Genomic DNA, 18,837 nt, shown 5'->3' on the forward strand with positions numbered 1-18,837 from the left:
GCTGCGTCTTTGCTATGCGATGACAATCAATAAAAGTTAAAGACAGAGTTTGAATCAAGGTGCTTTATATCTTCCTAGGACAGTCTTCGCTCACAGCCAGTTGTATGTGGCGCTATCACGAGTAACAACACCGGAGGGGCTTAGGATATTAGACGATACCTCTGATTTAGACGGTGTGGATGCAGTAACCAATATTGTCTAGAAAGAGATCTTCAAGGGCCTTCGAGACGCAAAGACTAGCATTAAGTAGGTTTAGATGGTGTGATATCTCAGTTTTGTTTTTATTTCTAATACTGACTTTATCACTTTCATTGCAGGGAAAGCAGCCAATGTGTTCCTGAAGAATTTTTAGCTTCGACAAGGATATCGTAATAGAGTGCACTCCGCATCAAATTTTCAAAATACTCAGACTCCCTCTTTTCTATCGTTTTTCCTTCTAATACTCTGATGAAATCAATACTCAGTTTTACAAAGGTTTGTAAAGCTTGATGGCTTCATTTTGGAGTCTGTGACCCACATATATTATGTTTCAATGGTCCAATATATCCAGAACATCTTAATTTATTACCATATGCTTACTAAAAAACTCATAAACAAATAGAATCCCCCAAGAATAAACACTACTAACGTGCATCTAAGCACTTATAAAAAGAATAATTTACCAACGTGCATCTAAGCACTCACTTATATAATAATATATACAAGTCCGACCTCAAGTGAAGCATTCATTCACACGATATTAGATAACAATTACTCAAATTCTGTTGTTGGTCTAATTGAAATACAAAATAACTAAAGCCTTAACTGTTGGCCTTAAATTTGGTAAAATATATTTACTATAAATAAATGGCCCTATAGGCCAAGATTATCTTACTCAATATTATTTCCATATCAACAAACGAAGGTATCAAGATTAACCGGATTATTAGCAATCACCCCAACAACATCAACTACGCCTCAAACCATATACTCAAAAATAATTTTGTTCCCATATTCGAATACTATAATTACGGCTAAAATTCAAGCTGTCAATTATTAGCAAGAATATTGAAATCTTCAATTAACCGCAGTAAAAACATATATCTCCGTTTGAATAATAAAACACAGCACCACAGACACAAAACAATATAAAAGCATCCACAGTCAAGCATACGAAGTAACTACGTCCTTACAATATCTCAAAAGAGAAAAAAAAAACATGGCGTCCACAAATCATGCTTCTGTCATATTGGCTGAAGAAGCCAGAGAGACCACTCAAGCATTCCAAGCTTTAGCTGTGACCCATTCAACTGATGCCTCATCCGGTACCGAATAACCAACGGCAATCCAAACACTCGACCCCAACTTAACATAAAGAAAATTTACACAAAATTATATATTTTACAAAAACCGGTCCGTCAAGCATTCCAAAGCTTCTTAGTTTCCACTTATTATCTGAATTCATTCATGAAATCTATTGTTGTTAATCAAGTTTGTAATAAAGTGGCTGTTCTCAAATGTCCCAGATAAAAAGAAGGTCATATCAGTAAGAAGAAGAAAAAGACAAATAACAAATGTTTTACAAATTACATATGTAGCTTCGTTTAAATGTAATGAAAGTCAATTTATCATCATTATAAGTCCAAACCTTTTATCAACCATGGTCGAGAAACAAGTACAAGTGACCATGATGGCAGTAACAACAAGCTTGACTTGCAAGTAATTGAATTTTGTTTTGTTGCACCGAACCCAGACTTGCAAAAGAAAATAAAAAGGGCGAATATGATGGATTTAGTGAAAATTTGTATAAATACATAACTCCATTACAGGTTAACTAAAAATAAAATAAGGAGTGAGTCTGACATAACCTTTTCATTTTTTAGTCATAAAACTTGAGCTTTGGAAAATTAATATTGAAAATGATTAAACCACAACCAAAGATTAATACATCAGAAAATTGTAAAAAAAAACTAACAAGATATAACAAATATAATTACAAAATTACTGAAATACATAAAATAATCCATAATGCATAATTACAAGGGTACACATCTATAACTATATATAACATATTTCAATCCCCAAGCAATTCGCATAGCTTCAACAAACCTGCATACCGAAAGAAGAGCACCCTCACCGGCGGAGGAAGATGAACCTTTCACTATATGCATTGAGCAGATTGTAAAAGGCGGGTTTATAAATTTATTGCAATGCAACCATATCTATCATCATCAAGGCATAATTGATTGGATCCGAATGAACATAAGATGCCATACATGTCGAGACACAATATTTTAGTAGAATTTTTTCTCATTTTTAAGAACAATAAGTTGTACTTAATTTATCCATTTTAAATAATACATTTGTCGCCTTTGTTGATTTTTGTTTTTGTTTCTTATTTCTCCATTTCTTTTTTATTAATAAAAGAAATAGTGCGATCAATTACATAATATATAAATAAATATAACCAAAAATATATCACACAAAAAAAACAAACAAATGCCAAAAAAATCACCATTGTTAATATTATAAGTATCTAACATTCTACTAACCAAATACAATAACTTTAACAAAGATTTCTCCAAAAAAAAACATCATTACCCATTATTTTATATACCCTCACAAAATTATGATATAATAGTATTAGAAATCAATATTTCATTTTCTTTTGACCAAATCCGATTAATTTATTTATTTTATAGTGTATAAAATTGACATATAATTACATATTCTAAAACTTGGTCCATCAATTCCCGCCCGTAGGGCGGGCCTATTCTAGTATACTATACGTAAGAAAAAGAATCAATAGTCCATTGCATGGCTCTACAAAACAACAGTGCAATAGTCAATTGTATATAATCAAGGATGATGAATGGTATGTTCATGTTTCTTCCAAGATTAGTGATGATGAATTATTTAGCTGATTCAGTTTTGCCATATAAAGTGGAAAATATACATATTTCTTATTATTAACAAGATAACTTCTTCTTTTTTTAAGATAACTTTTTTCTCTACATGCAATCTTGTAGAGACGCAGGCATGCATGGACATCAAACATACACAACAAACACAAAATCAAAGCAAACATCAAGAAATCACAAATCCGGTTAATCAAACTCGGATCTCACGGGTTTCAACCTCTTGGTAAGAACCAATGAACACATCACCGTAGATTAGTCCAGCAAGTCCACCACCAACGAGTGGACCCACCCAATAGATCCAGATTTGTGACAAGTCTCCACTGACAACAGCTGGTCCGAACGACCTTGCTGGGTTCATTGAGCCACCGCTGAATGGACCAGCAGCGAGGATATTGGCACCAACGATGAAATCAATAGCGATCGGAGCGATGGTTCCGAGCGATCCCTTCTTTGGATCAGCAGCGGTGGCGTAAACGGTATAGACCAAAGCAAATGTCACAACGATCTCCATCACGATACCTTCGAGTGCTCCCAAACCGGCTCCGACTCCGTGGGTTGGTACGCTCTGTAGCAAACCGTGAAAACAAAAACTCATTGACATTTGTAAACCAGCTACCAGTGTAATAATATTTTCATAAGAAATTAATACTCTACGCACGAGTTATCAGTAATGACTATAGTCTATAGCTTAACAAACCAAATTTAACCAATATATTACATAACGAATTAGTTTCAACTTGTTTGGTATCGTGTTTTTCTTACTGAGCTAACAAACTTCGTATGAGCCTAGCTAAATAATTTGATAGTCACGCTTTGAACTATACAAATCAGCTGCGAAATTAATTAGTTACTAGATTCTGAACTGCGAGGATGTTTTTTTTCGATTTTATATACATAGATATTTCTTTTAGATCATTATAGGTATACATTTTTAACGTTAATTATATACTTATATAATTATTTCAAATACAATAGTTTTTTTAATTTACATGTTATAAATAATCAGAATGTATTTGTCACTTCTTATTATATATTTATCTTATTGTATTTGCATTTAGTTATTAAAAAAATTACATGAAAAAACATATTTGAAAATTGTTTTGTATTTAATTTATGCTTAATTCTGACACGCCTTTCAAAGTTAGATTTCTTTTTACCAATATTTTTTACGCTTATTCATTTTAGATAATATATTATTGTATACAAAAGTCAAAGATATGTTAATGTTTAGACATGCATTATATAATTTGCTAATGCTAAACCGTTCTGTCATCGTATTATACTTTTAACATAAATATTTTATATTTACCATGTTTACTTCAATATAATAATAGTATTTAACATGATGATTATTATTATAAAGTAAATAAAAATAGGATAAATTTTTAAATTTTTCATTATACATATATATATATATATTAATGCATAATAATAGTTCATTGCTACTTATGAAATTAGTGAAAATGTTTACATGAACGTTTTGAAAATTAAGATATTATTAAAATACTTTTCAACAGATTTATTAGAATTTTAAAATATAATACATAAATTATATTTAAAATGAAAAGATATCATGATTAAAGTAGTGACAAAGATTTTATAGTATTAGTTTTAATGAAATACATGTTAATTATACATTTATTATATAGTTTGCTAATGTTAACCCGTTTTACCGACATATATTCTTTTTTTTTGAGTCATATATTGATATTGTTTAGCTTAGGTTTTTGTTAGTTTGATTATATCCTTTAAATATTGAAAATAGTGTATAATTAGGATATGCGGGAATCTATTTACGAATATGTTAACAAAATTTTGAATACTCTGGCACAAATTATTAAGATTTTTACTCAAGTAATACGGTTAAAATTTTCAAATATTTTGCTTTAATTTAGGAAAGACAATCTGAAATTATTATTTTGTATATTGTGTACCCATCACTCACTATTTTGCAAGGTGGTTATACAATCTGTATTTATTTTGTATATTTTGAAATATTGTTAGAAAATAATTAATTTATTTGTCAAAAAAGATAAATTTATATATTTCAAATTGTTTAGTCATATCTTGGACGATTTTTATGAGAATACTATAATGGTTATAAACATGATTTGTAACCCACTGTGATTTATAAAATACATCAAACTTTAATGTAAGATATAAGAAAATATATTAACAAACATGTATGTCAAAGTAATTATAAAATACATATTTCATATTCACATTAATGAGTTGTATGCATTGGGGACAAAAGATTGGACAATGGCTTGTGCTTTAAGCCTTTAACATTAACGAAAGATTAAATAAAATAACTACTTTAAACATATCACTAGATTTTGACCCGCGCTTTCAAAGCGCGGGATTGTCCATTTAAAAAAATTACATATATGCACTTTATAAATTATTTTAAAATGTGTTTTTTTATATGTGTTGTTGGTCAAACTAAAATAATGCTATTACATCAAAATTAATAAGTCTTCTATGATTAATTTTATAATTAATTACAAATTTTTTATTTTATGCATTTTTAAAATTAGAGAATATTTATTAAATTCTGATTTTAAATATATAGTTTCTTGAATTAATGAAATAATTATTGAATTAACGAAATAATATAGATAAAATTAATTTTTAATTAAGTTCAGTTTGTTATTATTCTAACCATTTAAACGAATTGGGCCTTGAAATTTTTTAATTAAGTTCAATTTCTAATTTCAATTTGTTATAAGTTCAATTAAGTTCATTTTAAACGAATTGGGCCTTTTAAATCTAACCATTGACTATTCGGCCACTTATCAAAAGTAACCGTTTATTAATTTCCAAGTTAAAAAAAAATAGAAAAGGAAAGGGAAAAAAAAAGGAGAGATCTAGAAACGGTCGTCTCTTCTTGGCCGACGAACAATCAGATTGAAATTGATGGTGCTATTCAAAGTTATACAACATATATTTGAGAAAGACAACTTCAGAAATAAGAAATCGAAAGGTATTTATTAGTAATCAGTTTGTTTTGATTTCTCTTACGAAGAGTTGAAGTTTTTTTTTTTTTGTCACAGATCCTTATGTAAAAGGTTTAGTTTTCACAGATGAAGAGTTTCTTAGATCTGAAATTATGTCACAGAAGAAGATCAACCGTATCAAATGTTGGGGACTTTAACACATCTGAAGAATCGAACAAAGGTAACCATTATCAAAGCTTTTCATATAATATTTGATAAACTCTCTGATTTCACAGAAGCTTTTGATTAAATTTTAGAAAGTCATTTAGGATAATATATGGTTACCATCGCCATGTTTTCTTGTTGTTTTTTGCAGTTAAATCAGACATATAATCTGAGTTCAGATGTAATGGTGGTGCTGCTCCGTGGTGATACAATTAGCTGAAGAAATCCCCTATATATTAAAAGAGAAGCATTACAATATATTTTTGTAGCCACATGTCATCACCACAATCATTCTTAGAATTCTTAGAAAAATATGTTGGTCCATATAAATATATAATAAGATTTTTATTAAACTAACCATAAACTAATCATAAATGTTCTTCATTGTTTCCTTAAATAAAAATCACGGAATTACCTAATGTGGCTAAAATATATATGACAGTTAATGATTTTGAATAATAAAGATTTCATAAAAATTACTCTATTCTCTATCATTTTAAAAACAATAACTAAATTAAAATAAATTAAACAACCATGTTAACTATATAATAAAAATTTAGATTTTTTCGTATATGCTATATTTTGAATTTTTAAAAACGAATATAAATGACTAAAGTTGTTAAAAATCTCACATTGAAATTTTTGTGATCCATGGTTTAAAATTTATGTTATAACAAGATACAAATGATTATGAAATTACATAAGTAGGAAGTCTCATTTAATAAATGCTATATATATGTATATTAATATTTTTTAAAAATAAATTTTATATTACATATAAAATACATAAGTATTTTAATTTCGAATTTGCTTTGAATTTTTTTGATAAATATTTTGAACAATTATTGACAACTTAATATTTAGATTTTAAAATTTGCATTGAATGTTTTTAAAATTATAAATTACTAAAACTATTAAACATCCCATAATTTTTTTATTGTTATCACTTATTTAAAATTTTTGTTATAAAGAAATACAAACGATCAAAAAACAATATGAGTATAAAATATTTTTTAGCAGATGTCAATATTAAAAATATACTTTATATCTATGTTAATATCATGTAAACTTAATTTTATAACATATAAATTAGAAAAAGTGTTTGTCTCGATTAATAAAATTTATTTAAGTATTTGTACCAATTTAATTACATACGTGATAGTTACTAATTTTTTTATTATTCAATATATATTTATTATTTCATCATATGTAAAAAATATAATACTTAAAAATAATTTATATATAATATTCATCCCGCCCAAGGGGCGGGTCTTAACCTAGTAAGTTTATTAAAAGTGTAGCATTACACTTGCGTCTTACAAAGAAAGGTTAGTAATGCTAAGAAGATAAAAAAAGCCTGATAATTCTTATAACCCCCTTATCTAAAATTTCTTAATGGTATGTGATTGCTTTGTATTAGACAATAAGTAACTCAATATTAAGTGATTTGCTTTAGTTGCAGTTTCTAGGTGGTTGAATGAGTAAGGAATATTGATAGTGTGATTCGGCTTGCAGATAGGAAGGGATTGAACATGAACCAATACTACCACCCAAAAAGATAAGTATCTTTTTATACTTTACCAGAATTTAAATATATAGTAACTTACTGTTATATTATGTTCTTTTGACAGGAAAATATGCGTATTACATGGTACATCCAAATGGAAATTAAGAAGCAAATTGATGACAGCGACTATTAAGATAACTTTCTTCAGTGCATTTAATCAGTAAGTTAATATTCCTCATTTATAATGTTCTAGAATTTAGGATTGGATGTGATTATCGGTAGTTAGGATGGAAGCCGGAGTTTGATTGATTTGTTTGTTATTATTTGAAATAGTGGAAAATATATTTATTACCGTATTCCTTAAGAACTTTTACTAAAGTTCAAATTCTCTTGTAGATGTTGTCTTATACAACACATATAGCTTGAAACATTCTTTGTTTGTTCCTGGGGCTTTCTAGAGGCTCATCAAAATCATCGTTCCTCATCACAAAGCAAAAATATTTTAATCTCTGCATGTATCGAACTTTTCCAAAAGTTCGAATAATATTATAAGAGAGACTTATTTATATAAAATGGTAGCTAAACATAGAACCATAAACTGTATATAAATCCACGTTCCAACAAAGTTATAAAAGACAAAACAAATAGTCTGAAATCATAGATTGTCAAAAATCTCTCTAAAGACCACATTTTTTGTTTGACGTTGAGGTTTGCCTTCGCTGTCAACAATCAATATCTTCAAGCCTTTCTTAGAAGTGACTCTGGAAACAGCCACATATAGTTGTCCATGAGAGAAAACAGGCCTTGGTAGATAAATACCAACTTCAGACAAAGTTTGGCCTTGACTTTTGTTGATGGTAATAGCAAATGCCACACCAATAGGCAGTTGTCTCCTCCTCATCTTGAATGGCATCTTTTTATCTGAAGGAGTTATTGAAAGCCTAGGAATTAACACAGTTCGGCCAACCTTTTCCCCTGTAATAACTTTGGCCTTTATCATGAAGTCATACATTTCTGTAATCTGAAGACGCGTTCCATTCATCAATCCCCCAGTAGGATCTATGTTTCTTAGCAACATCACTGGACAACCAACTTTCAGTCGCAGAATATGATTTGGCAATCCTGATGCTTTAATTCTGTTTAAGAAATCTGGAGTGAGAGCTTGGTCATTAACAGAAAACTTATCAGAAGCGTCGATAGAATCAGAGCTTAAGTATATTCTTTCCTCTCCTGCATTAAAACAGTAAAGTGTTACTCTAGTGACCAAAAACCAAACATCTAACAAAATAATTCATGTAAAGTTCAAGGAATCGTAAGTAACCATCAAGCTTATCCAGCATATGTTGATTAATAATGTTCACATCCTCGTTAGTAGGACACAGTATAGCTCTCTCTTGAAAAAACTTTGGGTCCTTCTGGTGTAAAGAAGTAGCATCTCCATATACTGCTGCGCTTATAGCTTCCACTGGATCATCAGCATCAAGAATTAAGAACTCTTCTGGAATGTCGATAAGAGCTTCCCCATCATTTCCATCACCAATCTTTCCATCTCCAATGTCTAATATCCATTGTGAAAACTCTTGCAATTCTTTTGCCTCTTCAGTAGATAGATTATTTGACAGTAGCCGCATATTCTTGGTTAATTGCAAAACTTTTACATGCTTCCAAAGATAAGATGAATTAAGAGCAGCCATAACGATCTCAGCCCTTCCAGCTCCATGAATGACAGGCAATACTTGTCTAAAGTCTCCACCAAATACGACAACTTTGCCACCAAAAGGTCTCTTATCATTGTCTCCAACAATGTCTAACATACTCCTATCCAATGATTCAAAACAGTGTTTACTCATCATTGGAGCTTCATCCCAAATTATAAGGGACGCTGCTTTTACCAGCTCTGCTTTATCAGTTCCTTTTGTAAGTGAGCAAGTGGAGAATTCATCTGGATTTATAGGAATTCCAAATCGAGAATGTGCAGTCCTTCCTCCCTGTAGCAATAGGGAAGCTATACCACTTGAGGCAACATTCAGACATACTTCGCCCCTGACACGTACTGCTGCAGAAAGCAATCTCCATAAGAAAGTTTTGCCTGTACCACCAAATCCATAGACAAAAAAGACGCCTCCTTTTTTCGTAATAACAGCATCAGTAATTTCATCAAAAATCTTCTTTTGCTCATCCGTAAGTTTTGGAGTGTCACGCTGAAGATCAGCTTCTAATTCCTGCCGGTCGTAACTGAGCTCGTCCATGACCAAATATTCTTCCAGGGCTTCAAATCGTTAATGCATGTCACGTTCTCCTTAGAAGCTTTCGCTTTTGGATTTGCATGTTAGAAGCCATAGGTGTCTTTGACAGTAGACTTTTTGACGATAGTGGATTCAATAGGAAGATAGTCTTGGATATTTATAATATGTAGAGGTTAAAGGGAGAGATGCTTAGGTTATTACGAAACCTTAGGGCCAACTCCAAATCGTATCCCACCAGATTTGCTAACTATAAATTGATATAATTTATTGTTGATATTGTTACCATTTTGAAAGCTTCATAATATTCGGTGGGTGTGCTCACGTTAAGTTTATTAATTGAATCCTTTGCACCGTGATATCAGGTATAACTTGCATAATCTTCTAGCAAATATTTTCTTTAGTAGAAATAAATTGTATCGATTAATGACCAAGTAGTTAAAAATCAGAATATTCTTTCTAATCTATTGAATCGATTTCAATAATTAAATGAGTTAAGCTATATAATCGGGGGAAAGATTTGGTTTGCAAGGGATATTGGAATTAGTCGCTGTTTAAAAGTTTAATTCAACTAAAAATACATTTTTTATTCTTTATAGATCCACTAATTGATAAATTGTATATATACTGTATTAACTATTGTTCAAAATTGATATTTAAATTGATGGTTTCATTATGGTGGTAGTACAATGTAAATACTATATTTTTAAAATTCATGAAAAAAAATTCAAATTTTATGGTATTTGGATATAGGGTTTGTTCTGAGTTTTATTAGATTGGTTTATGTTACATCCGAAATGGGCTTTATTAGATTGGGCTTAAAGTTGTTGTGATTCGGTCGAGTCTGTTTTGGTTTTAATGTTGCTGTAATTGGATTTTAAAATAGTTGCTTCTGATTGGTCAATAAATATGGACGATTTTCGTTAAAAAAAAAAGAAAAAAAAAGGCAGTGGCATTTAGTTGTAAATATACTGAAAAAGCAGGGGCAGAGTCCTAGGAGGGATTCTGCTTTAATAGTATAGATATGAAAATTGGTCCTAACTGTTTGTATGAAATACGGTAAGTATAACCACCTTGCAAAACAATTGTTATGCAATTGTTTACATATAATGAGCCACGTGATGTATACATACAATTAAAGGCTCAATTTTCTAAAGTAAAACTGTTATACAATTATTTAGCTAATTTTCTAGTAGACAATCTATTTTAAAATATCACACATGAATGAAGTCATGACTTCTCTTTTAATATAATAGATTTATTTTTTTATACTAAATAAAAATTTGTCCATTTTCTGCATGAAAAAAACTGACCTGAAAACATGATTTTACTATTCAAACCGAAGGAAACCAAAAACAAGCAATAAATCCTTAATTGTACCTAATTAAACTAGACCAGAAATTTCTAACCAAACCGACAACGAAATATGTTCTGTGACTTCTGTCTCAAAAACGTCCTAGCAAGTAGTAACCTAAAAATTGATCAAAACCGAAGCGAACCGGGAAACAAAATTAACCAGTTCTACGCTGGTAGTACGTAACGTACCTCGCCGTTGGTAACATAGACAAGGAGAAGGCAAGCAACGATGGAGCCAAGACACTGAGCGATCCAGTATAAGAAACCCGTGATCAGTGTTATGTTTCCGCCAACGGCAAGACCGAGAGTCACGGCAGGGTTAAGGTGGCCACCAGAGATGTTAGCCGCAATGGAAACCCCAACAAATAAGGCAAACGCGTGAGCCACCGCAATAGCCACAAGACCAGCTGGGTCCAAGGCGCGCGGCATCGGAAGTCAGTTTGCCAAAGGCAATAGCTTAGCCAACGCCAGCGAATACAAAGATAAGAGTTGCGATAAACTCAGACAAGTAAGCCTTTAGAGATGCAACACTGAACGAGTCACTCACACTTCCAACTTCGATCTTCACCATGTTTTTTTTACTCGAAGACTGTGGTTAATTTAGCTCTTTTTTCTGGTCCTTGGGCTTTGTGTGGACTCTAGTTTATATAGGGAAGAGCAAGTGACTATGGGTCCCATATTACGTGGCTGAGCATTATTGCATGCCGTCCAAACCGCCTCTTATTTGATTAATTGAAGGTAGCAGCAAATGTTAAACTTGATTAATTAGTGACAACTATGGTGGTATTTAATAAAGTGTTAGGATAAGAATCTTCTGCTGACATTTTGATATTCTGCTTATAAATAAATGTTGTGTCACACCAATAATGATAAATTGATAATCATGGTCTTATTCTATTTGCCATTTGTTTTTTTTTAATTTTATATTGGATTAGATAAGTTGGAAGATGCTAATGTATAGGGACTATAATTTATAAGTCAATTAACCAATACCTTTGTTGTGTTTATTGGAACTGGTCAGTTTGTATTATAAATATAAAACCGAAATTTGAGTTTTAACAAGTGATTATGACTTTTATTATATTGTACTCACAAAACTAACACTTGACAGAATAATGCATGCATTTAACTTTACATGATTAGATCATGAAGGTTAATTTTGTTAGCCTCAATAAATATATACTGAATTGTAAAAAAGGTCCTCCACGATGATGGCGAGATTATTTTTCTTTGTGTTTATAGTTTAATTAACTTGAATATTCAATAATTAGATGAAGTTGAATTTTGAAAGGTGATTAATCAGTTCCACAACATATGATGTTGCAAAGAGTTTTTAATGTTTCATGAAATGCATGATGTTTTGATATTTTATAGTAATTTTAGTTTTATTAAAAACTATCTGATCAGTGATATTTTATAATTTTTTTAAATGATTTGTTGAATTAGTTTTAATTCATATTTTTAATGATATTTTAGGAAAATACATACTTTCTCTGTGTCATAATAAGTGTAATTCTAACATTTTTTCTTGTTACACAAAAAGTGTCATTTTACAATTCGAATGCAAACTATACGTACTTTTAGCTAAAAATTAATTGATAACTGCATTGATTTTATAAATAATTTTATTTCTCTCAAATACTATTTGTTAGAGGGGTATAATTAATAACAACTTACATATATTTTCGTGACTTTCTTAATCTGTGTGAAAAATGTCAAAGTGACACTTATTCAGAGACGGAAGAGTATATTTTATTTTTATACATTCAATCAAAATATTATATAATTTCAAACAAAGGGAGTAGCATTCTGTGAAAAACATTATTGGATGGATAACATTAGCCAAAACTTCATTATCTTCGCGAAAAATACATATTTCAGTTCTAACAATTTCTATTAAACCGAACAAGTGATCCGTGCTAAATATGACTTCCACTCGGTCATAGTTCAACACTAAATTGATTAATAGTGACATGTCATGTTTAGCCAGCCGAATCTTAGTTACTAATTTTTTTTTTAATTACAGTTAAGTAGATTTAAGCGTTTTCTAGAAAATTTGTGTAGTTTTCTGAATTGTAAGCAAGTTCGGATCGTAATCCTCTAGAATATATTTGTGAAGTGATTTTGCCACATGTCCTTTCTACAATCAATTTAACAAAACAAATATGATATGGCTACTGAAATTGATGACATGTCTTTCAGAAAAATATGACATGAATAATTTCATTTAATGTTGATTTATATTTTTGACAAACTTATTAGAATATGGTAATAATTCATATATTACATTCAATATTGATATTTCTTTTTGGTAAACTTTTTTTAAATATGGTAATATCTCATACATCATATATAAAATAAATATATTTATATATAACATTTCAAATTTCGAAATATTATTATTTTTGTATAATTATATAATTTGTATTGCTAAATTTTTCAAAAATTTCTCCAATTTTTTTAAAAATTTAAATATTTAATCGTAAGATCATTAGTTTCTTATATATCTACAAATTTTATAAATATTGTTTAGGTTAAATTTTGATAATAATATAATTTTATATCATTTTTATTAGTTTTGTACAAATTTATTTAATATATATCAAATCTATATTAAATATTAGGGAAATTAGGGACCATGTACATAACAGAAAAAATATTGAGTCTATACCCATAACAAGTTGATGGCTATAGTATTCTCTATATATTATGTATTAATGACAAAACTATCCTGCGCGTGTGTTTTATTAGATAAATGATTTTTTTTTAACTCGTTTTTGTAAGAATTACAAATGAAACTGAACCGTATGCACATCATATATACTCATCTTAAGAATGAAATAATGAGAAAACATCGCTAAGAAAAAGTAGAAATGACGACAGCTCCAAGAATGGTGGTAAACGGAGCTCGAGCTCGGCGGTGGTTTTGTTCGTGTAACTAGAATGCAGCAATGATCGATACAGAAGGTTGATTATCAAACTGTTCGTCTAACTTTAATTGCCAGAGAAATGAAATTTTTTGAAGAAGATAAACAGTTACTATTACAATATACTATTCTATTTTAGTAGGAATCATAGAATACAACATAATTTCTTTTTCAAAGTGTTTTTGTTAGGTTTTTTATATTAGAGAAACATTCAAGTGATTAATGATCTGGTGATTCAATTCTTATGTATTCTTACATCCATCACATTTGAAAAATTATCAGTTCAAATTAGAATGCAATATTTTGTTATGTTCTATTCTATATAATAAATATAGAATAGAAAGGTAGTTTTACAACTACTTTCCCAGTTCCTCCCTCCCTCCCTCCTTCTCTCTCCCTCCCTTCCTCCCACTCCCTCCCTCCCTCCTTCTTTTTACACGCTACTTGATTATACTATTATACTATGTCGTAATTATGTATAGTATCGTCACATAATATATGAAACTATCATGTGCGTGTGTTGGCCTTATTGTGTTCCATAGATTGCGTGTTTTTGTTTTGCTTGACTTGACTAGTGCAGCAGATGATAGGAAATTACACTATTGTTTAGTATAGGTTGTTTATTTATCTTGCATGTCCACCACTTTTGTTTTTTTTTCTATACATTACTTTGCTTATAGTACTATACTATGTCATAATCATGTATAGTACAACTACTAAATAGATCAAACTCAACCTCGCAACTATTTAACTTTTCTGTGTGACGATACTATATGGTATGTAGTATAGTATGACAAATTTAGTTTTGGAGTGTCAACATCACGCGCACGCGCTTAAAAGGAGATTTTAGTCATATTTGTGTGCAAATTTTCTCATCTCCCAAGAAAAACTGTAGCATGGCTATATTCTTAATTTTTCCTCTGTTATGAATATAGAGCAAATTGTCCCTAAATATTATTAAGAAAATAGTAAAATCTATAATATTTAATAAAATTTATTTTTAAATATAAGTTAGATTAAAAAAATTCCTTAGTAATTATCGTACGAAACTCTGTAGAAAATTGTTAGGTCGAAGTAGACTTTTTCCCCCTTTAAGTAAATGGGCTTGGGGTTAAGCCCATTAATGTTAATAAATCTCTCAAACCCTAAACCCTGTAAATCTCTCTCTAGGAGGAAGAAGACGATCGAAACTCACTTTCCCGGCTTTCATTTACAAAATGGCTTCTGCTTGCAACAGATTCATCAACAGATCCTCCGTCTCCTCTCTCAGATCCGCCATCAGATCTTCTCTCCACAAATCTCCAATCGGCCCCGGATCTTCGTCCGCCGGGTTTCGAATCCCGTCTAAACCCGCCGCTTCTCCCCGATTCTCCTTCTCCAGGTCTGCTCATTATCAAAATCAATTAGACACGCTCCGTTTTACAAATTCAATGAATCTGCTTCCATTTCGTTAGGTGTCCATCGGAGCTTGGTTGTGCTCAGTCGCTTTTGCCGCTTCACAGCACGGTGGCGGCTGCTAGGCTGACGTCGTGCCTTAGCGTGACTTCAAGAAACAGCCGAGCTCTCTCTCAGGGTACTCTCTGCTGCACCTCTCCCGACCTTTGATACTCTTTTCCTGCTTATTTTGCTTGTGAGTTGCTTCCCTTTATCTACATTTGATCCTTCCTTTCTTTGTGTCCTTATAATCTGTAATACTCGCTGTAGAAATTGTTTGCTTATGTGACCTTAAAGCTTGATACTTTGCACATTTTTCATTGCTACACAGCAGTTTTACCTTAGTAGTTAGACTTAGAAACGGATCATATCTTCCTAAGATCCTTACATGTGAGAATACTAGATTGCAAATGATCGATCATACTTAATAGATAAATTTTTTTGATCTGTTATGTGAAGTGTTGCAAGGCTCTGTTAGTGATTACTTTATGTTTATTCCCTTTCTGCGTCAACTCTTGGCTTTATGACTTTTCTTGCTTGGCGAAATTGTTGCAAAATCTAGTGTTGATAGATTTACTGTTTGACTCTTCACAAGTAGGAAGATTGACTCTTAAGTCTTAACAACTAGTTGTAAGATTGAGTGCCATTGTGTCTGTCTAATTATGAGTACTTAATTCATGCAGGCACATAATTTTCACCGTTACCATGTGGGATCCTTGCATCTTTATCAAGTACGAACCTTTTCTTAGTTCTAGTAATCCAGATAAAATGTTAGAAGACAAGTTTTAGCCTTTAGGAATGCAAACCTTTGAAGAGGGTAACTTTTTAAACGTGTCAGATTGGCTTTGTGTTTCTTGCTTTTCTCTGTATATGAAATGCAATTTTAGGAAAATTAATTCATGATGTGTGTGTGTATAAGAGTGGCAACACTACTGTAGTAATTTGTATAAGTTCTCTTTGTCCCAGATGGAATCGATGGCACGTGAGACTATTTGCACTTGTTTTTAAAGGTGGGTCTTGTCGTCAATGCTTTGGTGATAATTACATTTAGGAAGCTGTTTTAGATGAGATTGCTTGGCTACTGTTCTGTTTTATCTGATTCACGTTGTAAAGACTTACCATAGAATCGTTAAGTGGAAAGCATCTGCCTTTTTCTCTCTTCGTTATAAAAAAGACCAAGTCTTCTGTTTCTGCCCTAATCGTTATTTCTCTTTCTGTTTTACTTGTGTAGAGATGGGTCTTTCAGTCCCAAGGTGACTTGATACATTCATGAAGAGCATTACATTACTATCAAGGGAGGCAAGCTTCTTCTCTAAAAGTTAGAGACACAATAAGTTGATATTTTTGTGTGGCTAAACTCTTGTTTTAAAATTCATGAATAAAATTATGTAATACTATTTCTCCTCAGTTTCTAGCCATGTTTGATTCCATAACTAGTTTAACATTGTGTTTACGTAACCAAAAGCTCAAAACTCAAAAAATACTAGAGTTGTATTGCAACATTTTGCTCTTGAATCCAGCTAGAGCCAACTTCTTTCTCCACCCCCTTCTCTCTCATAATCTTCCTAATTTGACTAACCTCTCTCCATATCTCATGGTAAGCATACAGATTCGACATCACTATATATACGTACTCATCTTCATCAACGTCCCCTAACACAACCATCTTAGCGGCCACAGCTTTTGCCGCTTTCAGATCCTTTCCAGCACTGCAAGCACCAAGCAACGCCCTCCAAGCTACACCATCAAACCCAAAACCGAATTCTTGAACCACCTTCTTCGCCTGCCAAATATCTCCTCTCTGCGCCATAGCTCTGATAAGGGAACAACAATGCTCTACACGTGGTTTGATCCCATACTCGTTAACCATCATCTCAAAGTAGCCAAGCGTGAGCTCCATTGGAACTTCACAATGAGAACACACAGCTAAGAGATTCAAGAATGTGATTCCATCAGGTTTTAAGAATCTTTCTTGTTTCAACTGGTGGAAGAGGTTGATAGCCTCGGTTGAATCGCCATTACGAGCGTAACCATAGATCATAGCATTCCAAGCAATCAGGTTCTTTCTAGGCATCGTCCAAAACATCAGCTCAGCTTGCTTCAACATTCCGCATTTAGAATACATATCTATCAGAGCACTCGCGACAACAACTCTAGAGTCTAGACCAAGCTTGAGACCACAAGAATGGATGAGACTTCCCCATGGAACCACAGCGAGAACAGCAATGACTGCCAGAACTATTGACAAGCTGTACTCGTCGAATCTGACCCCGGACGAGTGCATTTTGGTGAAAAACTGAGTAGCTTCTCTTGATTGCTCACTGTTGACATACCCTGTCAATATTGTGTTCCATGAAGATGAATTAGGGTTTGGCATACACGACAGAATCTGAAAAGCACTGTTGAAATCTCCACACTTGACAAAAGCGTCTATGAGCTCGTTGTATGTTACAGTGTCTGGATTTGGCATCTGATGGAAAAACCAAAGTCCCAGCTCGAGCTTACGGTTCCTTGAGCAGGAAGCAACGATAGCATTCCAAGAAACAGTGTCTTTTTCTTCCATGTGTTGAAACACTAACACTGCATCATCCATGTAACCACACTTGCCATACATGTCGATCAGACAATTACCCACCACAACATTGCCTTTCTCCATGCCGACTTTCACAATCTTCGAGTGGATACAGGCACCGAGCCGCGAGATTTTCAGCCGTGCACAAGCAGCTAAAGCGGCTGTAAAAGAGAATTCGTTAGGGAAAACATCAGATCTCTCGAGGTCGAGGAACAAACAGAGTCCTTCCTGCAACCTTCCGGATTGAACGTAACCAGAAACCAACGAGTTCCAAGAGATGACATCTGGTTCAGGCATTTCATCGAACAGTTTGTGAGCATCTCCCAGCGAGTCACTCGTCTTGTAAAATCGCATCAGGGAGTTGGAAAGACGCGTTTCTGAGACAAACCCATGTTTCACGATGTACCCGTGAAGCTGCCGGCACAAAGAAACGTAGCCATGGTTTCCTGAAACGCGGAGCAAGTGAACCAGCGCAGAAGAAGCATCATCTGGCTTGTCGCCGTGGTTGAGCAACTCGACAGCAGCGTGTAACGCGCCGGTACCACCGGACTGAGCCAGAGAAGATACGACGGCAGTCCATGAGTTCGAAGAAGCAGCGGAACCAACATGGCTACTTGTGGAGTAGACACGAGATGTAAGAAAAACTGTAACTTTATGCGACAAAAATCTAAGCATTTGATTTTACCTTCTTAAACACATGGGGCCCATGTTGCATCAATATATAACCAAACTCCAAA

General features: G+C 32.3%; 4 protein-coding genes across 14 annotated transcripts; 1 reads left to right on the forward strand and 3 right to left on the reverse strand.

The window, feature by feature from the left end:
- Positions 1 to 2,887: 2,887 nt before the first annotated feature.
- On the reverse strand, positions 2,888 to 11,797 carry LOC125587804 (aquaporin TIP2-3-like). Its single transcript, XM_048758997.1, has 2 exons — positions 11,357 to 11,797; positions 2,888 to 3,465 (listed from the first exon to the last, which is right to left on the reverse strand). The coding sequence occupies exons 1-2, from the start codon at positions 11,594 to 11,596 to the stop codon at positions 3,091 to 3,093; spliced, it is 615 nt and encodes a 204-aa protein (XP_048614954.1). The 5' UTR covers positions 11,597 to 11,797; the 3' UTR covers positions 2,888 to 3,090.
- On the reverse strand, positions 8,149 to 11,350 carry LOC125587794 (ATP-dependent DNA helicase PIF1-like). Its single transcript, XM_048758978.1, has 2 exons — positions 8,890 to 11,350; positions 8,149 to 8,798 (listed from the first exon to the last, which is right to left on the reverse strand). Exons 1-2 carry the CDS (start codon positions 9,815 to 9,817, stop codon positions 8,224 to 8,226), a joined length of 1,503 nt encoding a protein of 500 aa, XP_048614935.1. The 5' UTR covers positions 9,818 to 11,350; the 3' UTR covers positions 8,149 to 8,223.
- A 3,427-nt stretch (positions 11,798 to 15,224) lies between the features above and the next one.
- LOC106400899 (protein NONRESPONDING TO OXYLIPINS 2, mitochondrial) lies at positions 15,225 to 16,935 on the forward strand. 11 transcript variants are annotated; one of them, XR_007323867.1, is made up of 5 exons: positions 15,225 to 15,475; positions 15,549 to 15,724; positions 16,212 to 16,259; positions 16,480 to 16,538; positions 16,760 to 16,935. XR_007323867.1 is itself a non-coding variant. In XM_048758432.1 (4 exons), the coding sequence occupies exons 1-3, from the start codon at positions 15,312 to 15,314 to the stop codon at positions 16,217 to 16,219; spliced, it is 291 nt and encodes a 96-aa protein (XP_048614389.1). In that variant the 5' UTR covers positions 15,225 to 15,311; the 3' UTR covers positions 16,220 to 16,259; positions 16,760 to 16,935. The 11 variants fall into 11 exon arrangements, 4 of the variants coding, with proteins under 4 accessions (XP_048614389.1, XP_048614384.1, XP_048614371.1 ...); XR_007323862.1 differs by having other exon boundaries at positions 16,495 to 16,538; XR_007323873.1 differs by having other exon boundaries at positions 15,549 to 15,667.
- LOC106400878 (putative pentatricopeptide repeat-containing protein At5g47460) lies at positions 16,889 to 18,805 on the reverse strand. The gene has a single exon (XM_013841278.3). It carries the CDS (start codon positions 18,773 to 18,775, stop codon positions 17,012 to 17,014), a length of 1,764 nt encoding a protein of 587 aa, XP_013696732.2. The 5' UTR covers positions 18,776 to 18,805; the 3' UTR covers positions 16,889 to 17,011.
- Positions 18,806 to 18,837: the final 32 nt, after the last annotated feature.

This window comes from Brassica napus, chromosome A2 (genome assembly GCF_020379485.1).
Source record: "Brassica napus cultivar Da-Ae chromosome A2, Da-Ae, whole genome shotgun sequence".
Lineage (NCBI taxonomy): Eukaryota > Viridiplantae > Streptophyta > Magnoliopsida > Brassicales > Brassicaceae > Brassica > Brassica napus.